Genomic DNA, 27,016 nt, shown 5'->3' with positions numbered 1-27,016 from the left:
GAAATGACGATCCAAGATACCCTCTCCCGGCTCCACTTAGAAACCGAGGAACCATTGCTTCACAGATAAATTGAATACTATGCACATTCCGGTTTGAAAGTACTACCAATCAGTCGAGAAAAACTGTCTGAGTTGAAGTAAGAAATGCTCAAAGATCCAGAGCTGAGGGATCTGTGGAAAATGGTAGAAGAAGGTTGGCCTGAAAACGGTCAATAGTTCTGTCAACTGTAGCTCGATTCTGGTCAGTAAAAAGTAATGTCAGAGTTGTTGATGACATCATCCTGAAAGATGACCTTCTTGTCATTCCATGCAGCATGCACATCGCTGTATTGAAAACCATCCATGCTTTACACCTTAGTATCGAGAAGACAAAAATCAGAGACAGATCATCCATTTTCTTGCCAGAGTTAAGTAAGGAAATAGAAGAGAACCCTTGCTTCATCACAATATTCCCAGATACCCATGGGAGTATGTTGCCATTAATCTGTTTTACATATCCGGAAGATACTACATGATCATAGTGGATTATTACAATCAATTTTTTGAAGTTGACGAGTAGGGAAAAAATATTTACACAAACCTCATAATCCAGAAGCTGAAATCTCACTTCTCTAGATTCAAGATACCCTTGATTATTACATCTGATAACGGCCCACAGTTTGTTTCAGGAACGTTCAAGAATTGTATGAGACAGTGGAAAATGCGAAACAATATATTTAGCTAGGACCATTCTGAGTCCTCAGTCACTGAGAAAACAGTTGGTATTCCTAAGGCCATAGTCATAAAAACAAAGAAATTGAAAACTGACCTCGAGCTAACTCTCCTTGAGTAACGCAACACATCAGTAGATGGTCGAACTTCCCCGCCCTAGCTGCTAATGGGTAGAAATTTAAGATCCTTAGTGCTCTGCACCATTGAGCAAAAATCTACCTATGCGAGGAATTCATGTCCACTAGGAATAAAAAAAGTGGAATATAGAAACGCTACTATGATCAAAATGCCAAAAGCCTTGATCACTGCAGTTAGGCCAACAAGCTCAGGTGACAAAGCGCCAGTTGCGAACATCCGATGGAAAGCGCAGTAAAAATATATACAACGAATAGTAGCAAAAAGTTTCTCAAAAATGATGCAACATCAAAGCGTGCTAGTTCGGGAAGGTTCCTAAGCCGTCAGAGCAATAGGTTCAGTAGTTTGTCGCGATACGCTAAACATTTGTCAGTGTGCATGCGTATGGGCGGAGTCATGAAAAGTGGCTTAGGTCAATGTGTTTCAAAAATCTTGAACGTAGAGCACAGGACTTTTCTCTACTTTTTATTATCTATATTTCTGCTGCGGACAGAGAGTGAAGTTTACTTGTAAGAACATCTAGTGAAAGGTATCGTGCGTAATAATAATACAGACTATCTCAAAACTGATCATGCTTTCAATCCTCATAATCGATTTATTTCAATGGATTAGCATTACTGATGGTGTTTCAGTTATGATATTGTAATGTTTGAAAAAAATGCCATTCATTCATGACATTGTTAATCTACAAAATGAAGAAAAATCACAAATTCACATATCTTTAAAAGCCATGAGGGTAATTATTCGAAGTTGGGACAAAAATGAAAACAAGAAACATAATTATTTTATTACTGGCTTGGATTATTTGCATTCCTCCGTTCGTTTGCCAGATCATGAATATCAGTAATGCAGATTCCATCTAGCTTCAAATGTTAATATACAGCAAAGTCGACATTGCTTGCATGATCAGTGCTTACCTCTGTTGTTGAATAACGAGCACTCCGTTATTCAAGATAAAAAAATAACGCGTATATTTACAGTTAAAAAAACAAACTAAAGGCTTAGCTAAAGCAAATTTATTCTATGTAAAATTTGGGATTATACCAAGCCAACTCATAAGCATAGAAATCACTCATATTCGCTATGTTATTTATTCTGTTTGTATACACTCCTGGCTGGGATGAAAACCTAACGAATCCGTGTTTTTCCAATTTCCAAAGTTGCTGATACTTGTAATGGTATCTTTCTCGGTCTGCTTCATCCATGGACCAGTTGTGAGTTTCAAGAGCTATCTGTTTGATTTGTCCCGTGACACCTAGAAAGAAAAGACGTCATAGTTTATTATAAGTTTTGATTTATTTGACATCAGTCGTTATGACAAGCATTCTGTATGGACTATCCTGGCTTCAGTAAATAAAGAGTCCTTATTTGAATTCTTCGTTAGCCAAGCTGATCCTTACGGTCCACCCACTTCTAAAAAACATTTTTTATTGGAAAAATTCTTATATATGACAGGTTTTTTTTTAAATTCGTCGCATCTAACTGTAAAAATAACTAGAAGACTTAATTTAAGAGTGGCCTGTTCCTCCAGCAGTTTTCTGCTACTAGAAGGTCATTTGAGATAGCTATCTTGGATCACGGATAGTGCGTTCGAGCATCCCAAGATCACTTATACGACAAGCGTGATTACTTATCCTTAGCATTTTGTGGTTCGTAAAAGAGGTCAGAGGTCAGGAGAACTTTTGCTTGAAACGGTGTGGATTAGTCGTTACATTTGATTAGTTACACCTGCTATCTTCACATAATGTAAAACAACCGAGGATAAATGATGTCATTTGTAAAGAAAAAATTCAGTCTCTTTGAAAATAAAAAATTATGGAACTATGTGCAAAGACCAGGAAGGGACAGTAAATTATGAATTGCGGCCCACCTTAAGGCATTTGTAAATAACTTATGTTTACATTGGATTGCACGCGACTAGTTTTATTATTCGCCCACTTATCCATAGCGTTTCTGTAAACAAGTTGCTGGATGAGTGTTTGTTGCCAGATAAGCCAGATATAAGTTATAATTTGTTGCTGGATAAGTCAGATATAAGTTATAGTTTTTTTGGCCGATAAGCCGCATATTAATTGCCGGATATAATTATTAGTTGCCGGACAAGTTACCGTATAGGCCGATAAGACATCCTCGGCCACACTAGGGAATTGCTGTCATTCGATTGCGTTATGTAAATACATCGATCTGCTACGGTGTATATGTTTTGAAAGCTGTTCACACGTCCGTGGTAAGTAGATTTAAAGATAGATTTTCTGAAGCCTCTCGTAATAAATTAGCCCATTTCCTCATGGAGTGCCAGGAGCTTGAAAGTCTTAGGGATGAAATTTGGGGGGACCATCGGTTGGTGCTACTTTCTGATATCCTGAGGTCTTCGAAGCCTGGAACCATATGCAAAATGACACGATATATGGAAAAGGCGAAAGAGGCCTTGTCGATCCCGAGTGAATGAAAATAAGAATTGTTTTATATTGAGTGTGTGTGCTGTGCAGTCTTGTATTATTAAATCATGTCATGTTTGGCCGTAGGGCTCAAATAAACTTTTTCTTTCGTTCATTCTTTCTCGTAGTGCCAGAATATTTCTTGCTGTGAACACTAAGCGATGCTTTCTTAATATTACTGTTTAAGAAGATTTTACTTTAAATATCTTTCCTAGATGCTAGCTTTACTAGATACTAGCTTTACTAGACATTAAATAAAAAAAGTTTTCAAATGGAAGTAAGGAGCGACATTAAAACTTAAAACGAACAGAAATTACTCCGTATATGAAAGGGGCTTTTCGTTCTCGACGCCCCGCTCTTTACGCTAAAGTTTGACTCTTTCTCTTAACTCTACATTTTAAAACAGTAAAAAACTTTAGCGTAAAGAGCGGGGCGTTGAGAAGGAAAAGCCCCTTTCATATACGGAGTAATTTCTGTTCGTTTTAAGTTTTAATGTCGCTCCTTACTTTCATTTAAAAAACTTTCTTTTTAATTTAATTTCTGAACGTTTTTGAATCAATGCATGTTTTGATTTTGGCTCTCCGCAGAGGAACAATTAAAACGAATTTTGTATATTTTTTTTTTTTTTTGGCTAAATGGATTTCTCATAATTTTGATCGAATGGTTTTGAGAAAAAAAGAGCGGCGGAGGAAGACTAGTTGCCCTTCGATTTTCGGTTAATTAAAAAGGCAACTAGAACTTTTAATTTTTTACGAATCTTTTTATAAGTAAAAGATATACGTAACTTATAAATTAGCTTACGTAAGGAACTTTTGTATTCTTATGTTTTTATTACATATATGAGGGGGTTTGCCCCCTCGTCAGTACCTCGCTCTTTACACTAAAGCATAAATTTTGTCCCAATTCATTAATAATGACCCCTGAATCACAAAAGCCGCAGAATAAACAGTTGAAATTACTAAAAATACTTTGGCGTAAAGAGCGCGGTATTAGGAGGAGGTGAGCCCCTCATATGGGTATTAATTTCTGTTCGTTTTAAGTTTTAATGCTGCTGCTTACTTCCAGCTGAAAAAAAACTTTTTCATTGTTTGTTTAAGTAATGCTAAAAAATCCTGCGCTCCCTTCATGGAAATTTTCTTTCCCCATGACAAATTCCTCGATGGAAAGTTCCCCCGGCATATTCCCCTCTTCGCAACCCCTGCCTCCAACCAAAAAATCCTCCTGAAAACGCCTGTACACTTCCCAATAACCATTACTATATGTAAGCACTGGTCAAAGTTTTGAACTTGTAACCCCTCCCACGGGGACTGTGGGGGAGTAAGTCGTCCCCAAAGACATAGTTATAAGGTTTTTCGACTACGCTGAATAAAATCTCAGAATTTTGATCCGTTGACTTTGGGAAAATAATTAGCGTGGGAGGGGGCCTAGGTGCCCTCCAATGTTTTGGTCTCTTAAAAAGGGCACTAGAACTTTTCATTTCCATTAGAATGAGCCCTCTCGCAACATTCTAGGACAACAGGGTTGATACGATCACCCCTGGGGAAAAAAAAAATAAACATGCATCCGTAATCTGCCTTCTGGCAAAAAATATAAAATTCCACATTTTTGTAGATAGGAGCTTGAAACTTCTACATTAGGTTTCACTCATACGCTGAATCTGATGGTGTGATTTTCGTTAAGATTCTATGAATTTTAGGGGGTGTTTCCCCCTATTTTATGAAATAACGCAAATTTTCTCAGGCTCGTAACCTTTGATGGGTAAGACTAAACTTGATGAAACTTATATATTTAAAATCAGCATTAAAATGCGATTCTTTTGATGTAGCTATTGGTACCAAAATTCCATTTTTTAGACTTTTGGTTACTATTGAGCCGGGTCGCTCCTTACTACAGTTCGTTACCACGAACTGTTTGACTTACAATTTGCAACTACTGTACTAGTGCAAAAACCTACATTTTCCTGGTATGCAGTAATTAAACGCTTTTTATGCACACCAGCAAACGACATAAAAAGTAAAATGAACGAATTATATTACAAATATTTTCTTTTGTACTTATTATAACATTGAAAATAAACATAAAAATTAGAGTAGAATTGATTTTAAAGTGATGATCTTTCAGCAATTAATATCCTTATATATAAAATATTGAGTTTAATTTTATTAGTTCTTTATAAGACTGTTCAAGAAAAATATAGTTTCACTACAAAAAAGATTCTGGATACTGCCCCCTTCCCTAAATGTAAAAGTTTAAAGCCTACTCGGTCGTTGACGCTTCACTGAAAAAGTACTTTATTACAAATATTTTCTTTTCCAGTTGTTACAGTATTGAAATTGAAAATAAAAAATTACAGCGATATAAAATCTTTAACTGATTATCTTTCAACTATTCATATCGTTATGTATCAGATATTCAGTTTGATTTATTTGTACTTTCCAAGACTGTACGAGACACATTTAGTTTTCAGTAAAGCGCCAATGACGCAGTAGGTTTAAGACTTTTACAGTGAGGGAACGAAGCGAAACCAAAACTCTTGTCTGTAGTAATTTTTGTTCGTTTCAAGCTTGACTTGCAAATTCAGTTTACGTTTCACTCGTTTTATGATTTATTTATTCATTTATATTATTATCTATTGTATGTTTGTTTGCTATGATTGTTTGTTTCATTTCTTTTCGTTTTGGGTTTCATTTATTCTTAAATGGTAATTGTCGTTTCTAGTTTGAATAGAACAGGTATTTGTATCTGCTGATCTTAAGTTTAATATAGTCTATATTTTTCTTAAAAAACTCCTTTTTAGAAAGTTTTTTTCATTAAATTTTATTCGTTTTTAATTGCAAAAGTTTCAAGTTTTTATAAAATGCCTTATTTCGAAATAATTTTTTTTCAACATCAACCTTCATAAAAGTATCAAAACTAGCATCAAAGTACCAAAGTATCAAAGTAAAGAAAGCATCTAGGTAAACAAGGTATCAAGGTAAACAAAGTATCAAATTAACACTAAACAAGTTCCGTAACTCAGGGTCATTTTCCCAGGGAGGGGGTCAAACCCGGATGTTTGTTTGGCTTTTGAAGTATTTTGAACGAAATGGCTCATCTCAAAATTTTGACCGGATGCCCTTTAGGATTGTGGGGCGTGGACTAATTGCCCATTGATTACTTTTGGCTCTTAAAAAGCACTCAAAGTTTCTTTATCTGGTCAAGTGAGCCCCCTCCAAAGTTAATACGACGAAAACTTCCGTAAAAAACTTATTTTCTAATAATGGGCAACTTACATAGGTTACAATCCTTTCCTTGGGGACTATTTCAAAATTTTATCAAATGCATTTGGAGGGAAAAGGCACAAGGGAAAGGCAAAGGCTTGTTGTTTTTTGATCATTTTCGATTCTTAAAAAGGGTATAATAAATTTTAATATCGCATCGAATGAACTTCCTCCAAAGTTATACGACCACACCTTCCATAGAAGCTGTATATGTTAACAATGGACTGCTAGTATAAATAACAACCTTCCCCCAGGGTTGGGGGGGTTAAACCCGTAGCCATAGCTATTTGACATGTGGAAGATTTAGAACAAAATAGCTAACTCAAAATTTTGATCGAAAGTACTTAAAAAAAATAAGAATGGGGGTGGGCTACCATCAGACTACTCTTGACTCTTAAAAGTGGAGATCAAACTTTTAATTCAAATCAGATGAGGCTTTTCAAAAGTCTATGCGATTAGGCTACCCCGTATGAACATCGGCCAGCTTGAATAATTTACAGCCCTTGCCCAGGGGACAGTGGGTGGTATTATCGACCCCCCCTGAGAACTGTTTATTTTAATTAATTTACCTCTTAACTATTTACTGACTCTACTGGGAAATAATTCGTGGAAAGGGGGAGGGCTCGATACCGGCCAATCACGTCTGACTCTTAAAAAAGGCATTAGAAATTATTATTTCCAATTGAAAATTTCTTCCATATCTAACCATATGCTCCCAGGGCACAACGTACAATCTTCCTCTGAGTCCTGGGAGTTGTGTCGACACCGGAGTTTTGTTATCTGATGTTTCTATTAAAAAAAAAAAAAAAATACCCATCTCAAAATTTTTATAGGATGGGTTTTGGGAAAAAGGGCGTGAGGGGTGTTAGTTTTAACTATTGTTAACACAATGACTACCTAAAATTTTCTCTGAAGGATTTGGGGAAAAAGAGCGTGAGGAGGAGGGGGGTCTAGCTGCCTTCCGATCACTTTTGACTCTTAAAAAGTGAACTAGAACTTTCAATTTCAAATGAATCTTCTCTTAAGTTTATACGAGCGTCCCTCCATAAGAACCATATATGCCCCAGGGCTTAAAACGCCTGACCCTGGGCTCTGGGTGGTTGTGCCGACGTTATAGTTTTTGTTATCTGACCTTTGAACTATTTTTAACAAAGTGGCTATCTCAAATTTTTTCTCTGATGAATTGGAGAAAAAGGATGGGCTGCTAGCTGCCCTCCGATCGCTTTTGAATCTTAAAAATGAACTACAACTCGAAATTTTTATCTGATGCATTTGAGGAAAAAAGAAGCGGAGAACTAGCTGCTCTCCGATCACTTTTGACTCTTAAAAAAGCGAACTAGAACTTTCAATTTCCAATCAAATGAGCCCACTCTGAAGTTTACAACGGCGTCCCTCCCATAAGAACCATATATGTCCACTGGTCATAGCTTAGAACACCTGCCCCAGGATCCTTGGGGGTTGTTTCAACACTGGAGTTTTTTTTTTACCTGACCTTTGATCTACTTTTAACCAAATTTCTATCTCAAATTTTTCTCTGAGAAAAAAGACCAACAAGGGGGACAGGGGCTAGCTGCCCTCCGATCATCTTTGATTTTAAAAAGTGAACTAGAACTTTCAATTTCCAATCAAATGAGCCCTCTCTCAAGTTAATGCGAGTGTCCCTTCCATAAGAACAATATATGCCCCGTGGCATAACTTATAACGCCTGCCCCCGCTACCTGGGGGGTTGTTTTGACGCCGAAGTTTTTTTTTATCTGACCTTTGAACTACTTGTTAACAAAAAGTCTGTCTCAAAATTTTTCTCTGGTCCATTTTGGGAAAAAGGATGGGGGTGGGCTAGCTGTCCTGCAATCACTTTTGGCTCTTAAAAAGTGAACTCGAACTTTAAATTTCTAATCAAATGAGCCCTCTCTGAAGTTTCTACGAGCACAAAAAGGCTATTTCATAATTTTCTCTGACGCATTTGGGGGAAAAAGAGCGTGAGGGGGAGGCGGGTGTCTAGCTGCCCCCCGTTCACTTTTGACTCTTAAAAAGTGCGTAGATCTTTCAATTTCGAATCAAATGAGCCCTCTCTGAAGTTTCTGAAATTTCCCTTCCATAAGAACCATATATACTCCTAGGGCATAGCTTACCACGCCTGTCCCCGGGACCTGGGGGGTTGTGTCGACACGAGAGTTTAATTATTTGATGTTGGGACTATTTTTTAAGAAATGGCTATCTAAAAATATTTAGCTGATACATTTGGAGAAAAAAGGGTATAAGGCAGACTAGCAACTCTCCTATCACTTTTGACTCTTAAAAAATGAACTAGAACCAAGACATAACTGACAACGCCTGCCCCGGACCCTAGGGGGTAGTGTCGACACCAGAATTTTGTTACCTGACCTTTTAATCATTTCTAACACGCTGGCTATCTCAAAATTTTTCTCTGATACATCTGGGGGAAAAGGGTGGGGGGATAGCTGCCCTCCAATTACTTTTGACTCTTAAAAAGTAAATCATTTTCCAACCAAATGAGCCCTCTCTGAAGTTTATACGAGTACCCTTCCATAAGAACCATATATACCCCCAGGTCATAACTATAACGCCTGCCCCCGGGCTATGTGTTGACACCAGATTTTTTTATCTGACTTTTTGGCTATTTCTAGCAAAATGGCTAGCTCAAAATTTGATCTGATGCAATTGAGGGAAAAAAGCACATGGGAGATAGGGCAACTGTCCAATCACTTTCGACCCTTGAAAAGTGAACTATAACTTTCAGTATCCAATCAAATAAACCTTCTCTGAAGTTTATACGAGCATCCCTTCAAAAAGAACCCTATATGCCCCCAGGGCATAACTTACAACGACTGTCCTCGGGCCCTAGAGTATTGTCTCGACACCGGAGTTTTTTTTTTACCTAACCTTTGAAACTATTTTTAACAAAATAGTTATCTCACGATTTTACTTTGATGCATTTGGGGAATAAAGGGCGTGGGGGAGGGGCTAGATGTCCTCCGATCACTTTAGACTCTTAAAAAGTTATCCAGGGCTTTCAATTTATAATCAAATGAGCCCTCTCTGAAGTTTATACGAGCATTTCTTCCATAAGAACTATATATGCCCCAAGGTATAACTTACAACGCCTGCCCCCGGGCCTATGGGGGTTTTGTTGAAAATAGAGTTTTCTTATCTGACCTTTGAACTATTTTTATCATAATGACCATCTCAAAGTTCTTTATCTGATGCATTTGGGGTAAAAAGGGTGTGGGAGGGGGCTAGTTGCCCTCTTATCACTTTGACTCTTAAAAAGGGCACTAGAACTTTTGATTTCCAATCAAATGAGCCCACTTCGAAGTTTATGCAACCATTCCTGTCATATGAAGTGCCTCTGGGAAATAAATAAATAAATAATAAAACATTGAAGTCTTATGGTATTTACAATAGGTAAAGCTGTCTCTGATTTTCTTGGATTTTCCAGAGAGTTTATATGATTTTTGTTATTCTGGTTTCCCTATGGTGTTAAAGAGCATTAATGATTGCAATCTGAATGAAGAGGAGCGATATGGATTGCTTGCCGGTGTCATGAACCAGTTCAATTGTTTTTTTTAGTATATTTTAATGGATGAAAAAAATGGCAGACTTTTCTTAAAGGTTTGGATGCAAACCTTTTAGCTTGCGTCTGCTCACTTTCTCCCTTTGACATAAGCATTCCAGTTGGTGCATTATACCCAACCTCTTAATATGTTAATCGACCTTCTGTGACTCAACTAGCCATTTTCCCTTCTTATTACCTGCTTCCCCGTACGAATTCCCTCTCTGCCCTCACTTCCTGAAAAGATCAATTTTCTTATAGACCTGAATCGTCATTCCTGTCGGAGCAGTCACGATTAACAACTGTTTAAGTGATCAACACCATCTCACTATTCTTCCCCTCTTAAGCTGAGTTTAACTTTTTACGTCGTTCCAATTTAATTCCAGAAACCTTTTCAATGTCATTTTTCTGACAAAACAGATCTTGACTCCTTCAGTACGAGGACTCTGTCAGTCCCCGTTCTCAGAGCCCTCATTTGTCTTCCATAACAGAACTAAAACAAAAACTTAAAAAAACTAACTCAAAGTGGGATTTCTATGAAGTTCAGTGTGAAAAGGTGCCAGTGGTATCGCCATAGGCACTCGCCTTTGACCGGGGCCCATCCCCTTTGAATCCTGATCGCGACACTTTTTTTAACGTGACTTCAAAAAACATGTGTTATTATTTTTCTTCGAGATGCAGATATTTATATCTGCGAAATCTGAGATTTAAAATCTGAGATTTTAATAGGGAGTGTTTTCTTCAAGATGTAGGTGTTTGTTTCCTAAAATGGAGTGTTTTTTCTTTGTTTGCTATGTTAATTATTTTAAAAACAAAAGAGGGCCAAGAAAAAAACTCTAGGGGCCCGCCAATCAAAATGCAGACGCGTACATCACGTTAAGTTCCATAGGTTTTTCCTTGGTGGACAGTTGCTGAAAAACCTAAGGATGTAGGGGAAAAACCTCAGGCCCCTCAAGTAGGTACATCGTTCAAATTGATCTTTGTTCCAATGTTTACAGAGTTTTTTTTTCTGTTTTACACATGGAACCCTTTCTTTTTGTTGTTGTTAGCAGACAAAGGAATTTTCCGTCATTTCCGAGAACAAAGACGAAGTGTTACGTGGTCCTGTATTGATTTTTTAAGAACAAAGACAAACCATTATACAAGACTTATTTACTCATATAGCGACCCGGTATTTCCTTTGCTTACGGGGAGAAAAACCCCGGTGTCAGAGGATTATTGTAGCTTTCAAGATGAACAGTGACACACCAAATTTTTTTTTTAAGGATGGATCTATGCTTTTATGTAGGTAAGCCTCTATGTGTGTTAAGGATACTCCCTCCCCCCTGCCACCAAAAACGAGGGGTGTTAAATTATACTCAAATAGGACCTACTATAATTCTCTATATGAAATTAACGAGTAAAACCCTGTTCCCCCGCTATTCCATAGTCTTATTTTCTCGCATTAAAATATATGTTTTACTGTAAAAATCTTTTACCCTATTAAACTGCTGATTGAAGCTTATTCAAATAGCTGGATAAACATGACATACTCAGGTACGTGAGATAAAGCTTAATTATTGCACGCTGCCAGAAGTTCACCCTAGCATTACTCAATTAGCTAAGAGACCATCTCTCTGTCCACTAAATTGAACGCTCTAATACCGCTTCAGTTGGACAAGCAGATCACAAATAAGGATCCCTTTTTCTCATCAGATTGATTTAACTATATTTACATCTAATCTCTAGAGGGGTGGAAAAGACAGATTTACTATTTTCCTATAAAAAATGCGATTAAATCTAATTTAAGTAGTCAATGTTTATTCTGGGAAGGGGACATAGACCGAGTGTTAGTTACGTTAGTTACGTAACTACGCATACGTAACTAAGCATTACGTAACTAAGCATACGTTAGTTACGTAATATTGCTATAACGAAAATTTGGATGCGCTGGAATTGATTTGAAAAATAATATTTTGTGTTTAATTTATCAAATTTGCTTATGTGTATTATAGTATGTAATATGTGTGTCTGTTTTGTTTCCGCGTATCAAAATTGTTCTTTTGTTAGTTTTTGATGCCATAGTCTCTCTGCTTAATATTAGATTTATCTTACCTGTAATAATCATATTTGGTATAGCTTCATATTCAGATTCTTCAATGTCCATTTTGACAACGTCAATTATACGATTTTCATGCCCTAGCAGTTTTACGATGGATTTGAAACTCATAAGCTGCCAGCCATTACCATTAACCTCATCTTTTCCTTGAAGACCTAAAAAAATGGAACCAAATTACAAATTGTAAGGACCACCGTGCATTTTAGAAGAAGATTTTTTTTCGCTGGAATTTTCCTATTTCGATTCGATCACATTAACATTTTATCTTCTTCTTTTTCATTTTTGTCAGTTCTACCACCCGAAAGTAATGTTGTAGTTTCGGGCAGTTCTTTAGTCACTGAAAACAATTTTAGTCCGTACTAAACGAATTCATTTTTGTCCACACCCGCTCTTTTATTTCTGGTCTTCAAGAAAAACTTGGCTTGTCTATGTAGTGCAGATGTGCTATATTGATAGCCTGGAAACTTATTGAGTCCTTAGATTTACCCCTGCCCCTTTGCCAAGTCGAAATATAAGGCCCACTGGCTCCGCAGTGCTTTCTGAAAGTTTCAATTTCCTCTACTAAGCTATTCAGGAAGTAATGGAGATATTTTTTTTATTAATTTAAGTAAATATGGTGTCTTTCGATTATCATTACTACTTCACTGCAAACAGATTCTGGTCGCACAAAATATGTTTATCCTTCTCTGTCCCCTCCTCCAGTTAAAATTCGAGGCATAAATTCATCTTCCTAACTCCCATAGCTTTGAATGTTAGAGAGAGGTACACGCGTTAGACCCTTCAATGTTTCGGAACAAAATGACCATCTCAAATAGTAGTAGTTAATGTCATGAGATTTAGGAGGGAGCTCGGTAGCAGAAAACGACACGAGAGGGAGGCTAATGGCCCTCAAATTAATTTTGACCCTTAAAAAAACATAAAAATTTGAATTTCTAATAGAAAGAGCCCTCTCTCAAAATCCTTTGACCATTTTCCTATAAGAAATGGCCGAGAAAAGTTTTTTTTGCCTATACCAGCCCTTTGTCTGGTCCGTTTTGAAGTGAACGAATATTATAGTAGTATTCCATCATTATTTTAAAACATGTCCATAACCACTACTCCTTTCTTCCTTAATGATTTAAGATCAAGAAGAAGTTTAGCGGCGATTCCCTTAAAACGCAGGTGTTATTAATTTTCTTCATGGTGCAGATGTTTGTTAGATAATAAGAATTGCGCGACCTGTAATTTTATGGGTGTGACGTAATCTTGCGTGGCTTGATGGATCTTACGGTTTGCTTCAGTATTATTTGTGCATCCAAAGGGTAAACATCTACACCCTATTTTAAAAGTAAGTGAAGATGAAATATTCCAAGTAGACGCGTGTACACAATAGTGTTGTAGTAGCATTAAATACCGACATAGAGAAATATTTAAATTATGAAACGAGTCCTAAGGATCACAGTATTGAATATATATGCGTGCATTGTCATGACAGTATGGAGTCAAATTTCTTTGGAGTACCGAGAAAATCAAATTGCTATAGAGGTGGATCTGAGAGAGTAACATCACCAGAGAAGTTAGTGTTGAAAGAGAGCGCAAACATAGAACTTTTAACTAATGATGAAGGCTAACTTCGTTATGCTGCTGATGGTAACATGTTACCACTAGATAAATCTTATCACCCTCCTCCTACTATTACCATTCACCGAAAGGTAAAAACAAGAAAAGCATACCTATCTACTAATGTCATCCAATATATCTTGTCTAGGTACCGAAACTGTTACCAATGTAAAAATAATATTTTAATAAACAGCGAAATCGCAAGTAAAATAAAATGGGCACTAGCAGAGATTACCAGAAAAGAAATAAAAGATGAATCCATGAAGAACAAACCCCATGTAAGCGTTACTAGTTTACCCACGGATATTACAATTAAAACACAAAGATATTATAAAAATAAATAAATAATTTTATTGCCCATTATGATTAGACATGAAATGTGACAATGGAGTATGAAAAGATAATAATTGTGGTGTGAGTTATGAAGAGATAATTGTAGATTTGCTTTGGAATACCACCTAGAAATTCATTTAAAGCGGCCATTTGGCAAGGCTACAGTAAATAAGTTGACATTTGAAAAAATCCTGTCTAAATAAGTTTGATTGATTTGACGGTGACGTCACATGATTACTCCTTCTCCTAGAAGACATTCATTCAAGACACTTAAAGACATTTCAAGACGTTTTTTAGACATTTTTCTCCAAGACGTTTTCCAAGATGTTTCAAGACGTTTCAAGAAGTTTTAAAGACATTTTTCTTCCAGACGCTTTTCAAGATATTTCAAGACATTTCTTAAGAAATTTTTCTTCAAGACTTTTTTGAAGATGTTCCAAGACATTTCAAGAATTATTTTAAGATATTTCTCTTAACGCGTTTTTCCTTAAGATTTTTTTGGTTCTTACTTAATAGGGAATGTTTACCTGTGTTAAGGATGAAGCATTCTCGCGCGATTTGTTTCTTCAGGATCATGTTGGGAATCCCCACTTGTAAATAAGGACGACACACTTGTAGGGTGTTACGTAATGGCGATATAAACGTGGGTGTTACATAATACTTCAAGAGATTTTTTTTCCTTCACGGTTTCATTTTTCTTTTAATGACGTTGTTTTTCTTTCAAGGTTTTTTTTAGATTTCATTTTCTTCAATATTGTTTCGTTAGGGAAAGATATTTACCCCTCAACGTTATTCGAAAGATATTTCCCCTCAACGGAATGGTGCGCTAAAAAGCTGGACCATGAAAGCCTTCCGAATATTTTGATTCGGGGAATACTTTTAATGGAAACTTTTCGAAAAATCTATGAATCGCGTGTTTCCTATGTCTGCAATAGTTGATATGTGGGAGAGAAAATCAATTACTGGAAATCGGTTACATTTGACGCGCACCTGCTCGTTAAGCAATACTTTAGAGTGTATTATCAGATAATATTGGGGATTGTTCTTAACAAATTTCTTGTAATAGTCTTTTACTATATTGGAATACGAATGTGCTATCAGAGGTGAAATAAAAGCAAGAGTATCATTATGGCTAGAACACGGTGCACGATTATATGTAATCAAAATTCTATCTTATCCTCTTCACTACACATAATTTTACATTTATATTGGAGGCAGTCTTGAACGAGCATACCTATGTACATAGGCTACAAGATGCTTAAATTGCATTAGTGAAATATATTAAAGTTTTATCCTGGAGCAATAGATCTAAGAAAAGGAAGGCTTTTTTTGTACGTACAAGATTTATTAATAAAAACAAATTTACAAGCATTATTAAAACACTTTATTCTTAGGACAATGAAATTCGTATTATACAGGTAGGAGGGAGATATTTTCAACTAGAATGTCATTCAATCGAGAATTACCAACATAAACGCTGAAAAATTCGTCATAACTATATCAACAACATCAAAAATACAAATTTGCGTTAAAATTATTACTTTTGAACAATAAATCTAGATCTATTGAGAGGAAGGGGTAATTTATTAGTGGTAAATTCAAAGAGGCAGAGAACAAATGACTTCATTCTATATTTTTTTCATTTTTTCTTGGCATTGTTTTCTGGCAAGTCCTAGCCTGTGAAATACAATGGCTGACACACGCCATATCCTGGCAAGCATTATCACACTTATGGCATTTTTATGGCATTTTTTGCAAAAATTTCCGTTTAAACTAGAACCGATCGTGTAATATCGAATGTGTAGTCAATGAAAAATCTCCAATAGGGTTTCTTCTGACGATTCCTGGTAATTGAAACAAGCGTGGTGGAATGTACCAGCCCAACAACATTTACTGGCTGATCCTACCCGATGACATCCACTATCACACCTAAGGGTTTTCTAACTTCTCTCACAGAAATAACTTTGTAAACTAAAAATACCATTTCTTTTGTTTGGACTGCGAAACTTGCCACTTTATGGTTAGAACGCCTGCCTGACACAGGGCACCCCCTGGCAAGCATTATCACACATAAGACATTTTTGGCCATTTTCATGCAAAAATATCCTTTTGCACTGGAATCAATCGTTTAAACTTAATGAAAATTTCCCAATAGCGTTTCTTCTAATGATTCTTGGCAATTGAGGCCAGAGTGGCACAATTTATCAGCCCGATGCCACACTCTGGCGCAAATTATCTCATCTAAGGGTTTTTCAACCTTTGCTCACAAAAGTAGCTTTGTGAATTAAAATGACCATTCTTTTAATTTGAATAGTGGAAACTTGCCATTTCATTGTTAGATTGGGATTTTCCATGACAATTCCCAGCCTGTGAAACTCAATTGCTAACACAAGGCACCCTCTGGCGAGCATTATTACAAATAAGGTATTTTTCTTGCATTTTCCTACAAAAATATCCGTTTACACTAGAATTGATCGTTTAAACTTAATGAAAAACTTCCAATAGCGTTTCTTCCGATGATCCTTCTGGCAACTGAGGCCAGCGTGGCAAAATTACCAGCCCGATGACACTCTCTGGCCTACATTATTACGCCTAAGGGTTTTTCAACCTTTCTCCCGCAAATAACTTTAAGAATTAAAAATGACCATTATTTTTATTTGTACAGCGAAAACTTGCCATTGCATCAAACTTGCCGAAAACATCACACCTAAAGCATTTTCAAAAATTATAGATACATATATATATATATATATATATATATATATATATATATATATATATATACATGCATTTTCTTAAGTTTTATTTTTATTAATAAGTTTAACTAAACAATCATGTTGATTTTTTTCTTCGGGAAAGTTGTAAGTTGATTTTCACTTCGTGAAACTGGTTGTGTGTTGATTTTGTGTTCGTGAAACTTGTATGTTGATTTTTTTTTCTTTGTAAAACCTAATGTATGTTGATTTTTTTTTCTTCGTGAAAAATAATGCCTATTGGTTTTTGTTCGTGAAACTTGTTGCATGCTAATTCTTTGTTCGTGAAATATTATGAATGTCGATTTTTTCTTCGTGAAACTTATTGTAAAGTTGTTGTTCATTTCTTAAACTAGTGGCGTCCATGCCGATGATTAAACAGAAGAATCTTACCAATTTTGTGAAAAATGAATTTCTTCCCTCCCGTCTGTACAGGTTCATCAATACTCGGATCAAACCCATGGACTTCACATCCGTAGTGTAGCATAGCAGTTTCAAATGACCAATCATCTTTAATTCCAAATGAATAAACTAAGCAATCACCAGGTATGGGTCTTATGGAGTTATCAAGACAAACTGCTTTATGACCGTCCATTTTTTCTTCGTTTGGCTTAGCACCTTTCCAGATATAACCACCAAAAAACTCGAGGTCTTTGCATGCTCCTAAGTTGTTCCATTGATGCCACCGCATAATATCCTACAAAAGCGTTAAATGCGTTACAAATGATATAGGCGAAAAAAAAAATATAATAGAATATACTAAGATGACCTTCCTCCATAATAATTTAAAAACTACTACTAATAACTCACCGCGGCACCAAGCCGCCTGAGATCAACACAGCTATGCACGCTGCTCCTCTTTCAACTACTTGGATGAATCAATGTTAGCAATAAATGGTACTGTTACATATTGCAAATAAATTGTTTTATGTTCCAGATTTTGTAATTTTTCTTTATGTGACTGTGAGTTGTGCTACAGGATCTTATCCAGGGAGGTATCTGATTTAACCCCTCTCCCTTGAAGTTTTTGTCCGACTCATACAAAAGGAACAAAAACGAAACATGTAAACAAATTTTGACTGTGTTTTGTAAATTTTTGTAACCCCCTCCCCTCAAACAAAATCGCGGATACAGCCCTATGATATAATCGAATTTACGTCTTATAAATTCGGTTAAAAAATTTGTGAGCTCCGCCCTGAGTCTGAGCCTTATCAGCACTTCACATGTCAGTTTGAGACAAGTACATTCCAATTGACTAAAGGTGGAAATTTTCTCCGTTTCATACCAATCTATTGCATAAGCCTCAGCTCCTCAAGGCATCGTAGTACACCATCAAAGAACTCAAACTCATGTAAACTATATCCCAAATAGATTAGATCACACATACGACTCCCCTTAACAGCTAAACATGAACTGAGCAGCAGCTCCTACGCTACCAGACTTCTAATAGCACAAGCCACGTACAATTTAGCCCTTTATAACAAAAACATAAACGTAAGTTCGCATACAAAATTGCAATTTGATGGGCAGGAGTTCAGCGTTTTCTCACGTCACCACGTGAAAAATATGCTTAAATTCTTAGACGAAAAATCAATATTTCCAGATTAGTTTATTTATCGCAAAAAGTTTACATATCAACCAATTTTTAATATGGATCACTACGTTAAGGGAAAACAACTGGAGCCGTGCAGACGCATGGAAATTAATATTCTAACCTTTACATTATATAATTACATGGAACATGGGAGAAAAGAGAAAAAAAGTAAAATCCAAGATTAACAGACAAATTAAATCATGCCATTACTAAAAATAATACTAAGAGCTCAATGCAGCACCGAGCCAACCGAGGCCAATACAGCTGCGCACGCTCCTCCTCAATCCCAATCTATCCAAAGATTCCCTCTCTACATCCTCACAAAAAGCTCTAGTTGCCTTTAAATCCTTTCTTAGGATATTTTACCACCTAATTCAGAAACAACCTGCTTTTCATTTGGTCAAAGATGGATGACCAAAAAGGCCAATCTTCTGTCAATTTGTCATCCTCCGCAAAATGTGTCCTAGCCCATTTTTTCCTAACGCTTACTGTTTAAAATACGTCAGTTGAACGAGTAACCTAAACTATCTATAGGCAAATCTCTTGGAATACATCCATCGAGTCCTCTTTTGCCTTCTGAAAGACCAACGTTGCAGAACCATACTTGACCCCTCTCAGCACTATAGCTTCCAATATTCTAATCTTGGCGCGCAAACTTATCTTCCTGCTATACCAAGCTTCTTCAAACTGTGAAAAAACTCTGGTCCGTGGTTATTCTACTTTTGTGTCTTCACTATATCCATCATTTTAACTAATAATATTGCCTAGAGAAGTGAAGATGTTCACTTGATCAATCTTCTCGTTACCCAGAAAGCCTCTTCACCATCATTTATTCCTCATCTAAGTGACTCTGTCTTCTCAACTTTAGTTTCCAAACCTATTTTTGCACCCTAAACCTTCAACATGTGAAAAAATCTTTTGATCAGATGATCTGTATAATCCAAGTCTAGCAGAGTTTTACCTTATTATTTGATTCTATGCTCATACATAGCCTTTGCCGTCTTCCTCGAGACCAAAGTCTATCAAAATGATCCAAACAAATGGGATAGAAAGTAATCCTGGTTAATTCTAATACGATACAGAACTTGTTACTAGCCTCCTTTTTTACCATAACTGAAGCAATTTTGTTCTCACATATAGCACTAATCAATAAAATGTGATTGTTTGGTATACAATATAAGGTTAGGAACATCGTTTAAGTTCTTCTGTCGGCTGAATCAAACCCTCACTTATAATCCATCAATTGACGGCTAAAGGGGTTTGATGATTCAAGCACTTCCAAATTATTAAGAGTAAAAATTGGATGTGCACATAACTTTTTGAATTACTTAGAGTGTCAAAGAAACGTCTTAAGAAACTTCAAACATTGAGGGAGTATTGGAGACGGGAGAGGTGAAGGTCAAGTGGGCTTTGAACATTGAACTAAGAATGGGAGCAGAAGTAAATTGAAATATTTTCCGCATCCGGTTCGCAGAAATACCATGGCTGCAATACCTTGGCAATGAGATAGGGGAGGGAGTTGAAATTTTCAAGCAATTTTGGGCAAATGAAGGAGGGAAAGCTAAGGAAGTTCAAATGTATTGCTAGGGGAGGGGAAGGTAACAAAAAACTTTTGTCTCCAATCCAGGCAAAAATAATGTTTTCGTACCATAAGCTCTTTTGAGACTTATAATTTGTGCACGGTTAAGTAGGGAGATAAGTCAAAACACGCCATGTACAACCTGGTTACCAAAATGACGATGGGGAATCGAAAGATATTGAGTGTCCTCAGGTCCTCAAAATATTATGTCTGCAGTATCTTTTGAACAGTCGAGGGACGGAGTTGAAACTTTCATCTACTGTTAGAGAAGGGAAGGAGGAAGGCTAAGCAAGGGAAAGTCCAATTAGTTTTGAAGGAAGCGTTTTTTTCGGAATGGGTTAGCCCATTTTTGAGTCCTCGCACATAAATAATGTCTTTGCAGTCTATCCTATATCTTATGAACGGTTAGAAAGCGAGACACAGCAAAAGGCACTATGAGTTGCCGGGATGTCAAAGTGGCGTCTCGGGAACGACTTACGGTGTTAAAATGAAATCTTAAGAGAAAGTTGTGGGTAGAGGGGGGTCAAGTGGATGTTGAATTTTGTCTTACGGAAATAGACAGCTCTAAATAAAAATGCACTAGGGTTAATCTAGGTTATTAAAATACCATATCCGCAATATCAGAGGAACAGAAATTAATGGTTTGAGGGATCCAGCTGGAATTTTGAAAACGCAGTGGAGAAGAGGGACAAGTAGATTTTAAATTTATACATAAGAGGTGGGCCTAGGTAAGCTTATGAAGGACAATAAATCCTCGAAGAAAAATTAGGTTATATTGATTCTTAGAGTGAAATATTCTACTTTCTTCCGTTGATGTTTGTTCGTTCAGGCGATGAGGGCAACTTAATTATAATTTCAGAATCAAAACCACCTCGATCAGGGAACAAATCTGGCTATATTGATTCTCTACGTCGTGTTTTTTATTTTCATTTTATTTTATTATCTTACAAAAAAACAGAACTCATTTTAGTGAATCACTTCAAATTTATTTATTTACATTGTAAGTTTGTGGTATTAAATAAAAAAAACACGTTATTTTCAACATACATGGAATGATTTCAGTTTATTTTAAGTTTTAATGCCGCTCCTTACTTTTGGTTCAAACAACCTGTTTTTTATTCAATGTCTGATCTTTTTTCAAATCTTGGTAGTAAGTTCCCCTCCTTCCTTCTTGGAAAATTCCACACAGAAAATTTCAGCCCTACGGGAAATACCTACCTTGTAAAAATTACCCCACCCATGAAAAATTACAAAGGATTTCAAATAAAAAATATAATATGTGAACAACAGAAAAATTGCATAACCTATAGCCGTTTCCCCATGGGCTATGGCGGTCAAGTAACTCCCAGAGGCATATTTATTGGGCCTTTCAACTATTTTGAACAAAATTGCTATCCAAAAGTTTTGATCGTATGTCATACTTTAGCATAAAGAGCGAGGTATTTAGGAGGAGATAAATACCTTGCTCTTTATGCTAAAGTATTTTTAGTAATTTCAACTATTTATTCTACGGCCTTTCTGATTCAGGGGTCATTCTTAAAGAATTGGGACAAAACTTACGATTTAGTGTAAAGAGCCTTTAAGTAACCGAAAAATTGGAGGGTAACTAGGCCTCCTTCTCCACCCCTTATTTCTCAAAGTCGTCCGATCAAAACTAAGAGAAAGCCATTTAGCCAAAAAAAATAATTAATATACAAATTTCATTTTAATAATTTATGTGCGGAGAGCCAAAACCAAACATGCATTAATTCAAAAACGTTCAGAAATTAAATAAAAAAAACTAATTTTTTAGCTGAAAGTAAGGAGCGACATTAAAACTTAAAACGAACAGAAATTACTCCGTATATGAAATGGGTTGTCCCCTCCGCAATCCCTCGCTCTTTACGCTAAAGTTTGACTCTTTGCCACAATTCTACTTTTTAAAACAATTAAAAGCTTTAGCGTAAAGAACGAGGGATTGCGGAGGGGACAACCCATTTCATATACGGAGTAATTTCTGTTCGTTTTAAGTTTTAATGTCGCTCCTTACTTTCAGCTAAAAAAATTAGTTTTTTTTATTTAATTAAAGTATGAGCTATCGGTCGTTTCCCGACAAAATAATACTACATTTTCTCAGTGCCAAAATTAATTATAATAAGGTTAGTTTTGGTTAGGTTAGGTCAAAAAGTGCTTAAATTTGAATTTGCAATTGAAGCAATTATTATATTCGTAAAGAGCATAAAAAGGTATCAAGTGGTATGTTCACTTTATTGGTAAGTCAGTAATATGAGCTTTGATATATTTACCAAAATGTGTATTAATAGGAAAATGAGAAATATTCACAATGGGAGATAAGAATAAATTTTTGCTACAAATTATTAGAATAGTTGGTACATACTGGTCTTAAAAAATAAAAGTTAATAAGATACACATAGCAGTTTAACTTTCTGACTTACCAATGGTTCTGCATTGTAATGAGGCTCTGGTTTGAAGTGCCCTTTATTCTGACAGGTGTTGGGTTTTGGTTTCCCCACGAAATTTGAGCCATTCGGGCTCAAAAACACTAAAATTTCAACCCAAGCTAGTGCAATTAAGATATACCAAACATTTCTTTCAATACCACTCATACTAAACTTATTAGACATCCTCAGATTCTTCATGGTAAAAACAAATGTACTGCCACAATTCCAGACGTTAAAGAACTGAACCTTCTAGTTTGACGAGAATTTCAATACAGTTGAATGTACTGGTTTTTTATTTAGTATGTGAAAATAGGAGCCGTTGCGGCGGATTGATTTAATTTAACCGCGTAAAGTGAAAGGCATACCACTTTTTCGGCTGGGTGTTGATTTTTTTTTGGGGGGGGTAGGCTTATTTGTGTGTTTCCTTCAGTAGTTATTATTCTCTAAGGAAATGAACAACGCCATTAAACTTTTTTATGTCAATATTTGTGTTCTGCCCTCCAAAATATTTTGTTTTAGGTGCGTTGCCTTACTAAAATGAACCTAGACAACAGAAAAACAGCTTGTGTGTTTTGTTGATGCGAAAATCGGAATTTGAACTCCATATGTCGCAGAAAGAAAATTCGGTAATTGGCTCTGAAAGCCACCACCCTCAAGTTCTGTCGAGAAGTGCAGGTTTGGTTAATGCTAATGAAATAAAACAAAATAACGATGAAAATATAATACTTATAATACCAACATACCAACATACAACATACAACATACAATTAAACCAAAATACCAACTAAACATTTAATTAAAATATAGCTAAAATGTAGTTTCCCACCGAGCCGAAGCTAATATTGTTTGTTATAAAGACCATGAAAACCGGCTATTGTCTCATGCTCGCGATGCAAGATCTTGAGTGTGGTGGCTATAAGACAAAAATACCAAATTTTTTTTGATTGCGTGAACCAGATATTTGGTCTTCCCCGTATCTTAAGTTGTTTATGGTTTTTCCAACATTCGCTTAAATAAATTTTAGGCATACTTCCAAGCATCAGATGACCTTTTTTTATAAAAGAAATAAACTTTTATAACCCAATTGCCGTATTTTTCCTTCGTGAATTACAACAAAACAAATTTCAAAGCCAGTTCGTTCAACTTCCTTGAAATGCTGTCTTTTCAAGCGAAACCAGGGTTAATTTATTTATTTTCAAATGAATAATTTTAGCATACCGTTATGATAAATTTTGATTTGCCATAGCCTTTGTTTTGGGCGAAAGAACTTAAAAAGAAAAGGCAGGATTTAAATTCTAACCTTTTAAAGGAGAGCATCTTAAGTCAAAGAGTAAAGAGAAAAGAACACTCATTTTGACCGGGGAAGCTGCGATTTGTACACCGGTTTTAGAAGGGGGATTACGGCTCGTTAAAAAAGTTTCCTTGCATCTAATCTGGACAAACTAAGAATTCAACAAAACCGTCGTAAATCGTAAAAAACATAGATTTTTCATTGGAGGGAGGAGGTACACGGAACTGTCATTTCCATCTCTCTGCTCAGACATCAGGCATATTTAATATTCTCTGTTGTAAGGGATGTACACACAAGTGTGGTGAAGACTTGGCAGCGGAAGTGGTTTTCTTACAGCCATTATGCGGTCAGAATTTATATACTTTCGTCTCACCAGCATATTAATCCGTTTATTTTAATGTCCAGCCTATGTTGTTTCCAAGCTTACTTTTTTAGGTTTTTAAATATTCTGGACATGGCTTGATCTTTACTTTCTGGTCATTAGCTAGAAATACTTAAAAAATCAAATACTTAAATATATACTAGCTGTTGGGGTGGCGCCCCCAACCCCAACAGCTAGTATATATATAAACTTACATTAAAATTTGAGAATTAAAACTAATATTGTTTTTGAAAACTTTTTAAAAACAGCCCTAGCAACCTTACTTCGACGAGGTTCAACCAGGACTGATAAATAGAATAAAGTGAGATGATAGATTCATTCAAACAAAAGCAAAACAGAATGATTAAATGCAAGTTATAAAAGCTAAAATTGCACTTTTGGCAAAGCCTCAAAGGTCTTTTTGTAACTGGTTCAATACTATTATAAATTGGTTTAGTAAAATATTTTGTTAGATCATTTTTAATTAAATTTGGGTATAAAGAATTTAGTGAATACTCTACCAAGTCCCTATTTAAAAAAAAAAGAAATCACTTTTTATTTTGGGACTAATTTCGATTGATTCCTGAACCACCTGTTTTGTTCTCAAATCATTACTGAATAATGTGAAGATTTTTCAAAGAGTACCGTGTAAGAGGGATTATTAAATATATACCAACCTAAAGCAGGGTCAAAGGAGTTGTTGGAACTATTTGAAATTAATGCCTTGTCTGTGTCTTTTTTATGCTGGTATACTAGCAGAGAAGTAGTAGAGTACCAGTGGAGAAGTAGCAGGTCAGATTGCAAGACCTGACAGCTAGTTTTCATTGCGGTGCCATTGAAGGAAACAAAATATAATAAAATGGATATAAACATGATTTTCAGAGTATTGGATGAAGGGAAAGGACCACAGGGAAATACTTAATAGGTATAGAATACTCAAAGAAGTGGGAGCAGGCTACAAGACCAGAAAATCAAGGCTTGGAATAAGATATAGTCGTCAGATCCCCTTGATCTTTTATAAAGTAGCCATGGAGATAGGGTACAAGAAAATTGATTTTTAATTCCTCGTTTTGTCGGATCATTTCAATTTTCATGCAATTTGTACTATCAATCCTTCAAATTAAAAGCATATTCGGCAGAATTTAAGCTCGATGCCTCATCCTGCCCAAGGTTTGGTTGTGGTGATGAAGCTCAAAAAGAATTTTAGATCCCAAAAATTATAACTTAGAAGCAAGATGGAATGAACAGTTAGTGGTGATGAACTTTGTTTCTGATAAGAACCATTAGAGGTACAATTTTTGAAATGATAAGAGATAACCGAAAAATAAATTACTATAAATAGAATAAGCGTAAATTGATCGTTGCGACACTACCATGAATAATTGCGTCCAGCACCGCCAAATCAAAATTGGGCACGGCTTTGGGGACTACTTATGACGGTTTGGAATACGAGACTCTGTCGACATTAAATTAAACAATTAAAACTGATCCTCCTTAGGCAACCTAAACCATATTGAAAAAAAGAAAAAAAATCAGTCTATACCGTTTCTTTATAACTAATATCTGAAAACCCTCTTGGGATATCAAACGCCCACTCCTAGTCATAATAATATTTGTTTTTTAATTTTTTACGTTAAGCATAATGAATATCAATATTTTCCCAAACAAGACCAAACTACCAGAGAACGGTAATTTTAGGATATCCAATGTATTTGTCATGGTCTAACCATAAACAGAAGGTTTTGAGCCCCCCTCTTGAAATTAGAGATTGCTCAAGTTTGAAAATCTCGAGCGTATCTGGGGAGAGTAAAAAAAAAGCATGACTATGGGTCTTTCTGCTAGATTGAGACGAAAAACGTGATGAAAGAGAGTCACAAACCGATCGTGGCATCAATCCATGGTTAATTGTAGAAAAAGCTAAGACATATAGTCCGAGTGAGTAAGAGGCAAAGTAAGAGCCCTTTTTAGTTAGGTTCGAATTCTTCCAACAAGGAATAGCAGGCTACCACAAGATCGCAGAGGGATGTTGAATGGCTTAATTCAACGTACTGTCTCTTGTAAATTCGTTTTCATAATTCCTTCCTAAAATGTCATACTGCGACATGGTACCTCTTGACGTTATTTCTAGAGCAGAAAGATGGGGAAGCAGAAAAAGGATACTATAAAAGGATACTATATTAGAGCGTCTTAAAAGTTTTCAATGTTTTATTTTTGCTCAGGTTCTATTAATTCATCGTATCAAATTTTTTATATTGTATTTATCGATATTTTAATAGCTGGTTTTAAATGCCGCCCTGTTCTACTACTTAATCAGTGATTTTCACAGTAAGTAGTCGCTATTTACTTAATTGCCATTGAATTTAAAATCTTTAAAATAAAATATCCCATTAGTGGAAGGCAGCACGGCTATTTAACTTTATACTGCAAAAAGAGTGAAGATTTCAGTTTTTTATTTGATTGGCGAAAAAAAAAAATAACTAAAAGAAAGAACCAACATAGATTTGTTTTTAAGTTGTTTTTATCTTGGATTGAGCAATCGCAGCAGCCTACTAACGAATTAACCATGACACGTAGGAGTCTCAAGTTTAAAAGACGTGTTAAAAAAAGGTAATGTATTGCGAGAAACATTGCCATTTGTAGCTATTCAGGAGTGGTAACTGTTAATTCTATTAATCTTAACAGTAATGAAATCCAAATAAAATTGAACTGCCAACGACGGATACTAACGAACAACCAACGGATACAAACAACGGATACGACGGATACTAACGAACGTTATTCGTTAGTATCCCTCGCTGGCGTATAATTTTTTTTTGATTTTTTGCAAATTGTGGATATTGACGAATAAC

At 35.8% G+C, this 27,016-nt stretch overlaps 1 protein-coding gene across 1 annotated transcript; it reads right to left on the bottom strand.

Moving 5' to 3' along the window:
• Positions 1 to 1,847: 1,847 nt before the first annotated feature.
• LOC136025997 (probable methyltransferase-like protein 24) lies at positions 1,848 to 22,781 on the bottom strand. The gene is made up of 4 exons (XM_065702140.1): positions 22,510 to 22,781; positions 17,295 to 17,598; positions 12,213 to 12,371; positions 1,848 to 2,101 (listed from the first exon to the last, which is right to left on the bottom strand). Exons 1-4 carry the CDS (start codon positions 22,711 to 22,713, stop codon positions 1,863 to 1,865), a joined length of 906 nt encoding a protein of 301 aa, XP_065558212.1. The 5' UTR covers positions 22,714 to 22,781; the 3' UTR covers positions 1,848 to 1,862.
• Positions 22,782 to 27,016: the final 4,235 nt, after the last annotated feature.

This window comes from Artemia franciscana, chromosome 4, assembly GCF_032884065.1.
Source record: "Artemia franciscana chromosome 4, ASM3288406v1, whole genome shotgun sequence".
NCBI lineage: Eukaryota > Metazoa > Arthropoda > Branchiopoda > Anostraca > Artemiidae > Artemia > Artemia franciscana.
Note: the sequence above shows the minus strand (reverse complement) of the source record. Positions and strands in the feature narration are given on the sequence as shown.

What these genes read in the sequence shown, in the direction of transcription:
- LOC136025997 (XM_065702140.1), bottom strand. Translation starts at nt 22,713, where the DNA reads ATGAAGAATCTGAGGATGTCTAATAAGTTTAGTATGAGTGGTATTGAA. An exon ending in ATTCATTTTTCACAAAATTG is followed by an intron (nt 12,372 to 17,294) that starts GTAAGATTCTTC and finishes CCATTTTTTTAG; the next exon opens with GTCTTCAAGGAAAAGATGAG. An exon ending in ACCAAATATGATTATTACAG is followed by an intron (nt 2,102 to 12,212) that starts GTAAGATAAATC and finishes TTTTCTTTCTAG; the next exon opens with GTGTCACGGGACAAATCAAA.